This window comes from Giraffa tippelskirchi, chromosome 5 (assembly GCF_054371585.1).
Source record: "Giraffa tippelskirchi isolate mGirTip1 chromosome 5, T2T-mGirTip1v1.2.pri, whole genome shotgun sequence".
Lineage (NCBI taxonomy): Eukaryota > Metazoa > Chordata > Mammalia > Artiodactyla > Giraffidae > Giraffa > Giraffa tippelskirchi.
The window spans coordinates 158151089-158164660 of NC_137279.1; the positions used below are offsets into that span (position 1 = coordinate 158151089).

Below are 13572 nucleotides of genomic sequence, written 5' to 3' on the forward strand. Positions count from 1 at the left end.
AATGGGTCAGCTAGGGAGTCAGAAAGGCATAACCTCAAAAATGTATTTGAGAACATCGGATCCGGATGACAATAAGGAAAGGCAGAATCAAGGACAGAAACTCTTTAATGCAAGCATAAAAAGGTAACTTATCTACACAGTCTCCTCTTAAGGTGGGGGGGAAGAATATTAAGTAATTCCTCAGTCATTTATCATAAGGTTACACATATATGAGAATCTGGATTGCCACCCATCTCAGTGACTATCAAGAACTTTAAGATTTGTATGACTTAATGATCATGCAATAATCATTGTCCGACTTGAGTCAGAAGAGGCTTCCTCTCAAAACATTGGTATAACTGAACACTTCCTAACTTAGCTTACCGTGTTCTTCAGTTTTCTTAAAAGATAAATTTTTTGTGTCAGGAATCTATACTAGTTCTTGACTATAGCTGTCTCTTGAGTGTCACAGAAGCCCAAGTTCTGTCCTAGAACTACTCCATAAGAGCTCATAAAGTAATTGTTATGGATGTTTATTTTAAAAGTTCTCTTAGTGACTCCTACTCCCTCAACTGCTATGGGTGGTATTCCAAGCTCTTATTTTTAAAAGGTCCCATTGATTCTGAATGTAGAAAGAGGTGTGAACTGTGACTTTTTACATCACACCATCTTGTAAAAGAAGTTTTAAGACATTAACCGTATAGATTATTAGTTGACTGGTAGTCTTATTTGTTGAAGTGGGGTATAGCAGTGTTATTCCAAGAATTATATATTCTTTGGGTTTTTAATATTCTTAATATCAGGAATGTCCTTTAACAAGTCATAATTGATTATTTACCAATTTAATGTTTAAAGTGAAAATTTAACCCCGTTTTTCTGTGCCTAAAGCCTTAAAAGTTCTCCAGTTTTGGATTCCTTCAAGTTATACATCTACTTTAAAGGAAAACTAGGTATGACAGTTAAGATGGACCAATAAGCACAATTTCTATTTGAAAATTTCTTCACCTCCAATTGTCAGAAAGTATTGAGTATTATTAAAGGTAATTATGCATGTTTATTCTCTTCTATGTATATATATTTATAGTATGTTTGTGTGTATATACACACACACACATTCTTTTTTTAAAGAGAATCCAGCTATATATATGATAAAAATATGCAAGTAAAAAATTCTTCAAGCATTTGTATACATCGTTGTTAAGCAATTTACATTTTATTGACCTCCTGGTTTTTAAAAAAGTTAAATTTAAGGTCACACCTCTAAGTTTGATGTACTATATACAGATCGTGCAGAGTATGACTATGAAGGGATACAAATTAGTCCATGCCCAAAAAGATTTACTAGGATACAGAATAATTTTCATAAATACACATAAAATTCTGGTGAAGATAGAAGAGGACTGACTCTACATGTTTTCTGAGATATTTTTCAAAGTGATTCAAGGCACAAAATGTATACTGTTGTGAATACATACATATTCCACAGTTTGTGCCTGTAATATAGCCCATCTAAGATTTGGTTTATGATTTACAAAACTATATGTACTGAAATGAGATTCTGCTTCTTAGCTGAAAAACCACAAGACCTATAAACATGGTGTAGATAATTACTCCAAAATATGGAGATACAAATACAAGCACTTTATTTTAAAAAGCAAACACAAAAGATAGATGTAAATTCTAAAGTGTTTAAATGCTTCAATTTTGAATAATTCAATTAAGAACCTATACAAGTTTGTTCCCAAAAGCTAATGTAGCACTAGTCTCTACTAAGGAAAATGAATTCTAAAAATTAACTTGGTTTTCAATAATTCAAATTTCACTATTTATATAAAAACCTAGAGACCAATAATATCCAATAGCTTCAAAAGATAAGCTTTGATGTAATCAATTTACCAATGTTTATCCATATCTGTTTAATATATACACAAGGAAAATACAATCACTCTATAATTTCTTATAAAATAGTAAGTAAGGAGTAGATGTAGGAGATGTAGAAGGGGAAAGAGAATTCAAAAATTCCTTCTCTTCAGTAACTTTCACTTCAGAATCATCAAAAAGCAACCACTTCCCCTCATACTCCTTTAAGCTTTGCACTACATATGAAATTTTGTTCTCAAAACCACTAATGTTAATGCCTGTTTGGTCACTGGATTCCTTGTTACTATCAGATTCATGGGTCCCATTAGTATTGTTAGTCTCAGAATTTCTATTTTCAGGAAGTGCTGTACTGGCAACTTTATCAGGATTAGACGCTTTGTTGTATAACTCAAAATCTGCCTTGCTCTTTTGTCCTCCAAGAAGTCCAATAGCCTCTACATTTTTTTTGTTCAAAACTTTACTTGGCTGGTTATTTCCACTGACTCTAATAGACACTTCTTCATTGTCATAATTTTCAACCACACCCCTTACTTCCTCCTCATTCAGTGGTTCTGGCTTACCGATTTCACACATTTGGTCGATCACAAAATGTTCCTTATCTAGTTCTAAACTGTTAAGGTCAGTGACTTTAACAGAAGCAGTATAGTGCCCACTACTGATTGTAATGCCACTATGCATCACAACTGCAAATAACCCATAGCTGTCGTTGGTTGGCTTTGTGCTCCATTCTTCTAGTGACAATTTAAGAGGTGTCAGTAAAGGAGTGTTGATCTTGGAAAGTCCACCACCGTAACAGTCAAACCTTTGGAAGAAAAAAAAAAAGGTTTTCTGGGATTCTACTTTATATATTCAGTTTTATACCCAATGTGAAACCAAGTAAAAAGGCTGAACAAACCCTTAATATTTCTGCTCATATGAATAAAAACAAAATGAAACCACCCAAATTTTGTATGACATTTACACAAAGAATACTGAAATCAGTACTAATAGGTGCTTCTGTGTAGGATATATGGCATTTCCCCCTTTTATTTTCCTAATTTTATACAGTAAGAAAAGGACATTTTAAAAAACCACTGATCTTCAAATCTCTTTTCTTGTAAATCTAATAAATCATTTTAGTGTGAAGTCTGTCTCTACAACCAAGATTTGGGGACAAGAAAAAGCTATACTGTAGCAAAGAAAAAGTCCACCAAAAGAAAGGACTATGTCATCTTCTGGCAAAATAAAATGTGTGGAGAGCTACTGGGAGGCTCTCATGGTAATTTCAAACAATTCATTAATATAGAAAGGAATAAAAGCTACAATGACATTATATCTACATGTCAGAAAAGTCAGTCTATCTAAAATTAACTGGAATTTTGATATTTATTATTTTTAAATCTTTCAAATACTTAAATGTTCAACTACAGAAAAATCTCTCAAATTGTTCATACTTATTTCCTGGCTTACTTACCTTAAAACTAAAATAATTTTGCTTGATTCTCTCCCCTCAAAAAAATGCTGATGTATAAACAAAATTTGTTCCTTGCTTTAATCAAATCCATTAAAAGAATCTAATAAGGAATGAAAATGAACAAATCATACGCAGCTGGATGCTGACAGCAGAAAGAGATGAAAGAGGTTTTAAGGACAATCCCCTGAGTGGTGAAGCTGAGTAAGGGCTATATTCCAATGATGTTTGTTTTTTGTCATCAGAATTGTATCTGAGCAGCAGCCCTCTGATTGGTTATATATTCATTAGCTACTAATAATTATTAATACAACCTCTACGTACGTATAAAATCCATATGAGGTTTCCCAAGGTGGCACTACTGGTAAAGAACCCGCCTGCCAATGTAGAAGACGTGGGTTTGATCCCTGGTTTGGGAAGATCCCTTGGAGGAGGGCATGGCAACCCACTCCAATATTCTTGCCTGGAAAATCCCATGAACAGAGGAGCCTGGCGGGCTGCAGTCCATGGGGTGCAAAGAATCGAACATGACTAAAGAAACTTAGCACACACACACGTGTACAAGACATATTTTATGTTATTTATTAAATAAAATGATTTTGTGATAGTCTAAGAAATATTAGCAAGGGTTAAAATGATCTTTTTTTTTTCCTTTATAGTAAATATCATAGTATTTTGAGTAAAACTTTAGAATACTCACTCCAAGCCACTAGCAGCAAAGCACTTCAAATGAATAGTTATAACTTCAGGCATTTTGTCAAACAAAAGACTTCGTTCCGCTTCAGTATAATGATGGCAATTTTCACAGAAATATTTATCTTCTCCTACAATCCTTTCCACTGAAGCAAACTGTGAAATTGCCCATCTCAGGGTCTTCATTTCTGTTTTTGGCTCTGGAGAAACTACACAAGAGAATCCTGTCACTCACAAGTGAAAAAACCTCTCAAAAGCAAAGCTACAACTTTTTATATTCAAAATTAGCATGCACTTTTAATTGACTGATCCTTCTTAAATAATAACTAAAGAGAGTTCTTTTTAGTTTCAGAAACTAGTAACTTTCTTCAACAGAGCACATACCTCTAAATATTTTATATCTGGTCAAAAAATACTGAGGAAAAAGAGACAGCAAAATCAAGATAAGCCCACTCTGACTCCATGTGAGACAGATTTTAGCTTATATTTAAGTCAATTTACAATATCTAAACAGGTAAACCAGTCTCAATCATTTCCCATGACATTACTCTTCTTTTTGTGGTTTACACAAGATAGAACATTAGGTTCAAATATGTTGTCAACAAAAATATCCTCAACAGCTCAGATATTCAGGTAGCCAAAAATTTAACTTATTAAAGCATTTCATTTTCTCATTATAACATACTCTATACATCAAAATAAAGATGCCACAATTTTCAAATATGCTGCTGCTGCTAAGTCGCTTCAGTCATGTCTGACTCGTGCGACCCCATGGACGGCAGCCCACCAGGCTCTGCCGTCCCTGGGATTCTCCAAGCTAGAACACTGGAGTGGGGTGCCATTGCCTTCTCCATTTCAAATATAGTTAACTATTAACAAATGAAGCTATACAACAGAACGATTTTATTACACTAAAGACAGTTTTTTTTCCTCAATAATTATATAAGCTACTTATTAGACTGTTTTGTTGAGGAAAATGAAATTATCCCATGATCCGTGCAAGACTCAGATTTCACTTACTTTCAGAACTTTCCTCTACTTTGGAAAGCTCATCTTCTTGCACTGGTACACTGATGTCTTGAAAATCTTCTCTTCTTTCTGTTAAACTTTCACATTCTAAGCAACGAGTCCGTAATACCAGCTGACCTTGAAATAATTTCTCCACTAGCTCAAAACCAATTTGCTCTGCACCTAAAATAAAAAAAGGAAAACACAAATCTATACAGATGAGTTTTTCAGTACAGCCCAAATAACCATTATTCTATTTAAAGTAGACCATGAATAAAAGGCTGATTTTCGTATTTCAACTTGCTTATTAGCATTAAGAGGTGACAATCATGTAATATAAATTCACTGTAAAGAAAATTTTGAATATATGAATTACTGTTACCTCAATGAAGAGTTTCAACACAACTGTGTCTTAAAACTCCCTTCCAAAAGATATCCCAAAGTGTGTCAGTTCTACAAATTTTCCCTGAGATCTGTGTGAACCTAAGTAGAAATCCATCAAGTATGATATAACTACTTAGTAAATGCAATTTCTTTCATGACTTTACATCAAATACTGCATATATAAAGGGATAAAATATTCTCTTGTCATTAAAATGTGTTAAACTCCCCTAATTTATAAACATAAATTACTATTACCTTAAGATACACATACACAATATATATAAGTGCAGTGCTTGAAAAACTGGTTCACATTGTGTTAAACTTCTCTTAAAACTTATACCGGATGTACATGCATCTAAGAAAATGCCAACTCTGCAGCTGTTAATCTTCCTACCTATCAATGTTCAAGAATAAATAATACTGACCTTTGTTTATGGGCTTAACTTCATTAACATTAATGGGCTTATCATTATTCCCTGGAGACTCAAGTTCACAATCATTAGTTGTATTATCATTTTCATACTTTCCCAAGTTCTCTTCAAGATCACATTCATTTTCTTTACAGTGTCCTTTGGATCCTTGGTTTGTTGCTATTTTACCCATACTACAGAACTTGGAAAGAATGTTGGGTTGCTTAGCTGCAGACTTCAACCAATTTATTTTAACTTTTGATTTCCTTTGGGAGGATCTTGCACTCTCATTTTCAGAAATGTGCTTGGGGATTATTTTAGGAGGAATCTCTAATGTATCACCTGCAACTTTTCTTTTTGATCTGGTTTGTCTCTGGTTTTCTTCCAAAGACTGGTGTTCCTTGGAGATTTTAACTTTTTTTTTCATGTTACCAAATTCAGCATCACTTTTTCTTTTCCCATTTCCTTTTGGGAGTTTTTCTTTATAGTCTTCAGAATGCCTCATATTGTCCATCTCCATGCTGTTATTATCACTCATTTCCTCTTTCTGATATTCTTCTTCTACCTTAGTAGATAAGTCTTCCACATTTTTTACTTCTTCTTTTTTTAGGAGTTGGCATGTTTCTTGAATGTTTCCCAAAATACACTGTAATACTTCCTGTGCATCATGCTGTAGATATCCTTCATACATAGGGTTGAGTTCCCTATAAACAAAAATTTTCATTTCATCTATTCTAGTTTTGAAGATATAATACCAAAACAAAAAACCACCTTGCCATTACAGAACTATCAAAGTCCAGAAACATTTATTCAGCTACTGATCTGAAACTCCTTACCTAAACTGTTAACTGAAAAACAAATTTAATCTCATTTTCATCATCACAAATACTTTGATCAATGTTTACTATGCATATTTTATTCAAAATGGTTTATATATGGATAGGTAGATATTATGGCCTTGCACCACAGCTTGTGGGATCTTAATTCCCTGACTAGTGATCAAATCTGTGCCCCCAGCAGTGGAAGTGCAGAGTCTTAACCACTGGACTGCTGGAAAAGTCTCAAACTTCATTTTGGAGGAGGTGGTGTGTGGGCAAGCTGCACTGCTTGTGGGATCTTCATTCCCTGACCAGGGATCAAACCCAGGTCCTTGGGAATGAAAGCATGGAGTCTTAACCACTGGACCACCAGGGAATTCCTTCTAAATGCTTTTCATATTATATGTGTAATCCTCACAATAACCTTATGAGGTAACTATTATATCACCACTATTTACAGATAACTTGTCCAGGTCAGTCACAGAGATGCTAAAGTCAGGCTTCAACCTACTCCTGGCCACCAGCTACACTGCCTCTTAACAAATGTGTTGCAATATGTTACATCTAGGTCTATTCCTAAACGATGAAATAATTTTTAAAAGACTTAAAACCCTGTAATATTTTGGATAAAGCCTTTTTATATATAGGATAAAGTTTCATTTTTTTAAGACAATACTACAAAGAAATCTAATTCAGTCACTAGTTTTCTTCTGAGTACACACAACAAAAATAGAAGGCTTGTAATTTGTTGTTCTTGTGTATAACATAATTTTTGATACAGACCAAAGGATTTCTATCTGAAATCCTTGGGACCAAGTATATTTGGTAATTCAGAAATTTTCAGATTAAAAAAAACCTGGCACATAAGTAAAATACGTATCACTGACAAAATAGGGACAGTATTTCCTAATTATACACATTACTACTTTACAGAAATGTATGAATATTCACATTACAGGTAAATATGAATATAAACTCATACAAATTCAGATTTAATGAATTTAGTACCAATCTAAGGAAAAATTTCCAGTCTTTTGAGCCTCTGGGGTAGCAGGACTGTAGACCTGTAGTTTCTGTTTTCCTTGCCATTTATTCCCCCCATTGTTCACATATCACTCTCCTCCAAAGAGAGTAGTAAGTAGCTAAATTGGAATCCTAAAATCATATAATAGGCTATACCTGAGTGTGTTAAGTAGTCGCCTTGGCTGAGTAGCAAGTTCATCAGTGTATTTCTCTGGATTTAATAGAAAACTAGCCTGAAGCTGTTCAACTGAAATGATCAAGGACTGTAAGCTGCATATTAGTTCATAACTTGCCAAAGAATCTTCTTTGCAATTTCCCTGTCAAGAAACACACAAATATTTTTATTTATGAACAAATGATGTAACTTACTCCTTTTTCTCACTAGACAACACTAGCTTTTGTAACTCTAATTTCATAAGACTAATTTTATGGAAGTATACAAAATTTCAAAAAAAATTTAAGCATATTTTTGTTTACTTTCTGTTATGTGGGTGATAATGGTTTTTTAATTATGTAAGTCAAAGGTTTCTTCAAATTTACATAAATAGTAAAAATGAGTCAATCTGAAAATACAATAGGGTAAAAGGGCACAGTATATTGTTATGTTGGTATGTGTGAAAGTGTTTACTGATAATAAATCAAGAGGACTGGAGAAAAAAAATATAAAAGGGGATATAATTAAGCAAACTGCCTACTCTACAAGAATGAAAAATAATTGCCAATAAGAAATTTAATTTTCACATGTAAATTTAAGAGAAATAATCTTGGTCATTCTCCCAAATCCTCTGTGTATTTATTACTTTTTCATTTCTAAGCAAGTGAATTTCATTAATTTTATTTTTTACCTTATCTTTTTGATTGGCTTCATCTTTTAGGGCTTCTTTCTTCCTTGAAATAATATTAAATAAGTGCTTCACTCCAGATTTAAAACCAGGACAAAAATATAATACCTATAAAATGAGACTGTTTTGAGTATTTACAACAAACAATATACCTAAAACATCATTAAAATGCTATCATGCTTTTTGAAGAGCATGTTCAAATAAGTATTACTTAAAATTCTGAGATTAAGATGTGTGTCAAAAATTGTTCTCTTTCATCATAGTAGCCTGCTCTTTCCTCTGTAGCAAAGCACTGAGCCTGAAGTGTACAATACGAAACATACAGTTTCAAGGAGTAAAACACGTATCAGTTCAATTCAGTTCATTTCAGTCGCTCAATCGTGTCCGACTCTTAGTGACCCCATAGACTGCAGCACCCCAGGCTTCCCTGTCCACCAATTTCTGGAGCTTATTCAAACTCATGTCCATTGAGTCAGTGATGCCATCCAACCATCTCATCCTGTTGTCCCCTTCTCCTCATATCACAGAATCAACTGGACAGAAAACTAAAGGTTTGGTATCTTCAATTTAACCAACATCTACTCAACTTTGCTATCCCAATGTTAATGTATCATTTTCTCTTACTTCAAAGGAAATTTATAACGTGCAATTTAGAATCATGATTATTTTACCCCATTATGTTTTATTTACAATCAAAGGCAAAGACAATGTGGACACTTGAAATCCTCCAATAACCTAGATTCTCAGAAAACACTGTTACATTATTCTTTGCATACTAAAATTTTATGATATAGCACAACTGTCAACTTACCTGAAGTATACTGTTAAGATAACAAGTATTGCCGAGATTATTCAGTCCCACAAATGGTAGCAAGTTTTCTCTCTTCTCACAATTTATAGGCGAGGACTGTGCCGCAGGAACAACTTGATCACTATTAAGTACAGAGGAGAGAAATGGATAACGAAGTGAAATCTTAAAGTGGAAATACTACTTCCCTAGACTGAGTCTTTTCCCAAAAGTTGTAGATAAGTACATGGATTTTATTCAGATGGCATTTTAACAGAATTAATCTTTACAGGTGTAAAAATTGCTGTACATCCAGAATACAAGTATCACAAGCACTTTAACAATATTCTTACATCCAACAAGCTTCAAACAATTCTACTAAAGGACTATTAATCCCACTTTACAAAGTAGAAAATTGCAGAACTGGTACTATGATTTGTTCAGCCAACATAACATTTTAATCAAGTAGTTTAACTCTGAACAGAATCCTGGGAATATGACAATATTTGGGAGAGGCTGCACTAAGTCAGATTCTGTTAATAAAAGATTAAGAGGAAACCAAATCTATGAAGATACTTATACAGCTTTCCCTCACTTAAAAATGAATTGTTCAAGTTTATAATTCTTTAACCTCATTTTAACAAACAGTCCTCACAGCATTTTTATTTATTTTACAGCTGCTAGCTATTACTCTTAATACCTTAAGGTATTTATAGGCATGAAGCTGGTAAACAAGAGGTTTATCCATAATCTCCTAAACTGATTATTGTTAAATACCAATACTAGGAAATTACACAGGGGACCAATATACATTAGTTACACAGCAGAGCGCCTGTGCGTTGAATTTAGAGCAAGTGTAGACTCCAACTAGAACAACTATTGGTGAAACAAAGAATATCATTCTGTTCTGATTTCTTTTCAATCACTGAAGGATTTATTGCATCAAAAGCGTACCTTATAGGTTTGAGAATTCACGTACTAGGTATGACTACAAAGTGCATCTCAGGTAACTGTCAGGTCTTCCGAACCAAAAGACCACCACAAATTTCTTTACCCTTTACATAAAAGATGTTGCACTATAATCAGGTTTAAATTGAAAAATAATTTTAGTTAACAAATACTTCTCTAAGTTAGTCTAACTGGACAAACACAATTTCAGTGAGTTACAGTGTTAACTGTGATGTGATCCCTGTAGGGAACCAACAGTTTTATCTGGTTTCTACGATACACTGCCAGACTTGTCTCACTAATGTGTGTTTTATTATCTCCCTCTATGGACTATCAGGTCAGAATGACTGTAGAAATCAAACCAAGTTCCCTGCTTTTTCATTGATACAGAATTTTTAAAAGTACAGAAATATGCTAAAAATAACATACATACATTTCAGACCCTTTATATTCAGAAGTCTTTTCTTCATTTTCTTGAGAATCTGTGAAATCCAAGGCTCTCTTGGTTTCCTTTTTCTGAAAAAACTTCAAGGAAAGTCTGTTTTTTTTTGATGGACTACCTCTTGCAAGCCCATTACTTTCACTAGGTATGACACCAGGCATTTTCTCCTCAAATCCCAAGCAGTTGACAAGAATTAACTTATACAGGGATCTTGTAATCACCAATCATATCTGTTTATCAGAGAAAAGGTTATTAGTTTTCAGTTATCAACTGTAGGCAATGAAATCATCATTTCTGAAAACAAATTTACCAAGGAATGGTACTAATTAGAAATTAGTATTGGAAAATCTAATGCCCACAAATAAGAGACAGTCAGTGTTTACTGCTTAAATGAACAAGCTGCCATTTGTCCTTAACTCTTAAACAACAACAAAAAAGTCATGATACTGAACTTTTATTAGCCCGCTATTAGATTTAAGGGTAGCATCACAAAATACTCCCCTTTAGTAAGAGATCTGTGGTAAAGTATTATCATTAAAGGGTAAAAATTTTATTATCCATTAGTTCATCCAGAAACACTGAGCAACAGTACAAGGTGGGAAAAAGAGGGATGAATGGGAAATCAAAGGAGTGCTAGAAGTGACTTGAGCTTTTCTTCCAAAGTCTCTTCTAGTTATATGAAATACTCTATTTAAAGTATAATCTGCATACAAGAAAAGGCCAATACCTAGTGTTTACACGTAAAAATTTGTGTAATAAACTGTATTCGAAGTTGAGATAATGGTGTAAAAAACTGCTGTATTTTGTGTATATCAAATTCTTATGCACTAGAAACCAAAATATACTGACTTTCCAAACTTTTTCTAACTATAGAATTAAAATACTGCTTTAAGTAGGGAAAAAGAGAAACTTCTCTTGTGCAAACTTTCTCCCGTTTTATAATAAAACTTGGATTTAAAAAAAAAAGACTGTATTTGTGGTAGTCATTTTACACTTCAGTCCTGCTTTTCATTAGGAAGATATTAGGAATAATTATCTATTACCAGAAAATCAGTTAAGAGTCCAAAAGCTCAGCAATGACTTTCAAATATAGGTAAAGGATGAACTAAACTCTTAAGCATTTCACTCGGCTGCCTCTGAAGTAGGAATTCACAACACTAAGCTCAGCAGTGAAACATGCCCTTTTTTTGAGACATCTCAGGAATACCTAGAAAGCAAACCAATTTCCACACTCCAACTCAATTTATTCTTATGAAATGCTACCACTAATGATAAACCAGCCTGCACTACAGTGTTAGGGATCCCTAAGCATAACTTGTGATTCTTGTAAAAGGTTGTTCTTCAGGAGCCAATTCTAATAAACGATGGAAACTGGATTCTCTGAGAGAGTAATCGGACTTAAAGATAAACAACAACAAAAAAAGGACCCAGCAGCTGAAATAACTAGCAATCCTAATCAATAAACCAATCCTCAGGGCTCCTCAGAGCAATGATTAAACATTAGCCCTACCTAGACGATGCATCAGTTTACCACCTGCCATATCTTAGGCTATACCACTTCTTGCTCCTGGCTGTCCTTATCGCTGGGAGGCTGTTACGTCAAAGATGTTTCTCTAAATCAAGTTTCGAAGAAAACACAATATATCGAACATTAAATGTTCTTGGCCAAATGACAGTGTGAACACGAAGTCCCATTAGTTTCTGGGTCTTTCCTCTAATATGGCACAACTCAATTCTAACTGTTGACGAAAAATATAAAACTAGGATAACATCCTCGACATAGGTTTAAGACACGTGGCGTTCTAAAAACTTGTAGAAAATCTATAAGTTAAACTGCGCGGTAAAATTTAGCAATCACCGACACAGAACAAGGTGAGCGCAAACATTTCTTGTCCCCACCCTGCACACTCTAGGAACGGAAAAGAAACTGAGATGACGGACGGTGTTGCTGTCCGTGCCCGTCAGACACGGCGGGCGCCGGGCGGGAGGTGTCTGGGAGCAAAACTATAGCGCCCGGTCCCCTAGCCCGCGGAGTTGGCCTATTTACGCCCGGCCCGCACCTGCCCGAGTCCCCAGCGGCGGCTGGAAGGGGCACGGCCCGATGAGTGGAGGGCTCGGCTGGCAGCTGGGCGGGGACGCGGCAACCCAAGGAGCCGGGGGTCCTCCCCGCGGCCCCCTTGGGCGCAGGCCGAACTTGCCCCGGCACCCGGGAACCGGCCCCTCCTCAACGGGCCCTCCTTACCTGGTCATGGCCCAGAGCGAGGTCCGCGGCGGTGACGCCGGCGAGTCCAACCCCGCTGAGCGCGGGTGCGACAGGTGAGCCCCTGCCCCGGACCCGCGGGGGCCCCCGACCCACGGAAAAGCTGACCCGATCGCCCTCCCCGCGGAAAAGTGATCATTCGCTCTCAAGAGCGGGAACCCGGGCTGCAGCTCGGTCCTGCCTGGCGCGGGCACCAACTACATCCCCGGAGCGGCGCCCTCCGGCGTCCGCCCCCGCCCCCGGACTGCAAGGAGCGCCAGAAGCGGCTCCGCTAGCCGGGCGCCCGAAGCGCTAGGGTCTTCCTCACTCCACCAACGACGGGAACTTGGCGCGTTTTCCTCTGTCTCAGGACCCCCGTGTTTTAGCCTCCGCCCGCGCCAGCGCCGCGATTGGAGGCGGCGTCCTACGAAAGTGCCGGTTCTAGTCTCCACGCTGCAGGGACGCGAAAGGCCCGAGCCGCCTCGCGACCGCCACTCGCCCCTCTGGTACGCCCGGACTCCGGAACCAGCTGGAACGGTAGTTGCCCCAAGGTCCTAACGGGTTCCGCAGTTTCAAACAGCGCAGGCAGCGTCACGGGCAGCTCGCGCGGGTCCTCGCTGAGGGCGCGCGCTGGTAGCTAGAGGCCTGGCTGGCGGGCTCGAGCCTCA

General features: G+C 36.5%; 1 protein-coding gene across 2 annotated transcripts; it reads right to left on the reverse strand.

The window, feature by feature from the left end:
• Positions 1-1168: 1168 nt before the first annotated feature.
• Positions 1169-13235, reverse strand: USP1 (ubiquitin specific peptidase 1). Of its 2 annotated transcripts, none has more exons than XM_081486627.1 (9): positions 12908-13235; positions 10657-10895; positions 9300-9420; positions 8492-8596; positions 7803-7963; positions 6148-6509; positions 5024-5194; positions 4011-4212; positions 1169-2662 (listed from the first exon to the last, which is right to left on the reverse strand). In XM_081486627.1, the coding sequence occupies exons 2-9, from the start codon at positions 10824-10826 to the stop codon at positions 1927-1929; spliced, it is 2028 nt and encodes a 675-aa protein (XP_081342753.1). In that variant the 5' UTR covers positions 10827-10895; positions 12908-13235; the 3' UTR covers positions 1169-1926. The 2 variants fall into 2 exon arrangements, with proteins under 2 accessions (XP_081342753.1, XP_081342752.1); XM_081486626.1 differs by having other exon boundaries at positions 5821-6509.
• Positions 13236-13572: the final 337 nt, after the last annotated feature.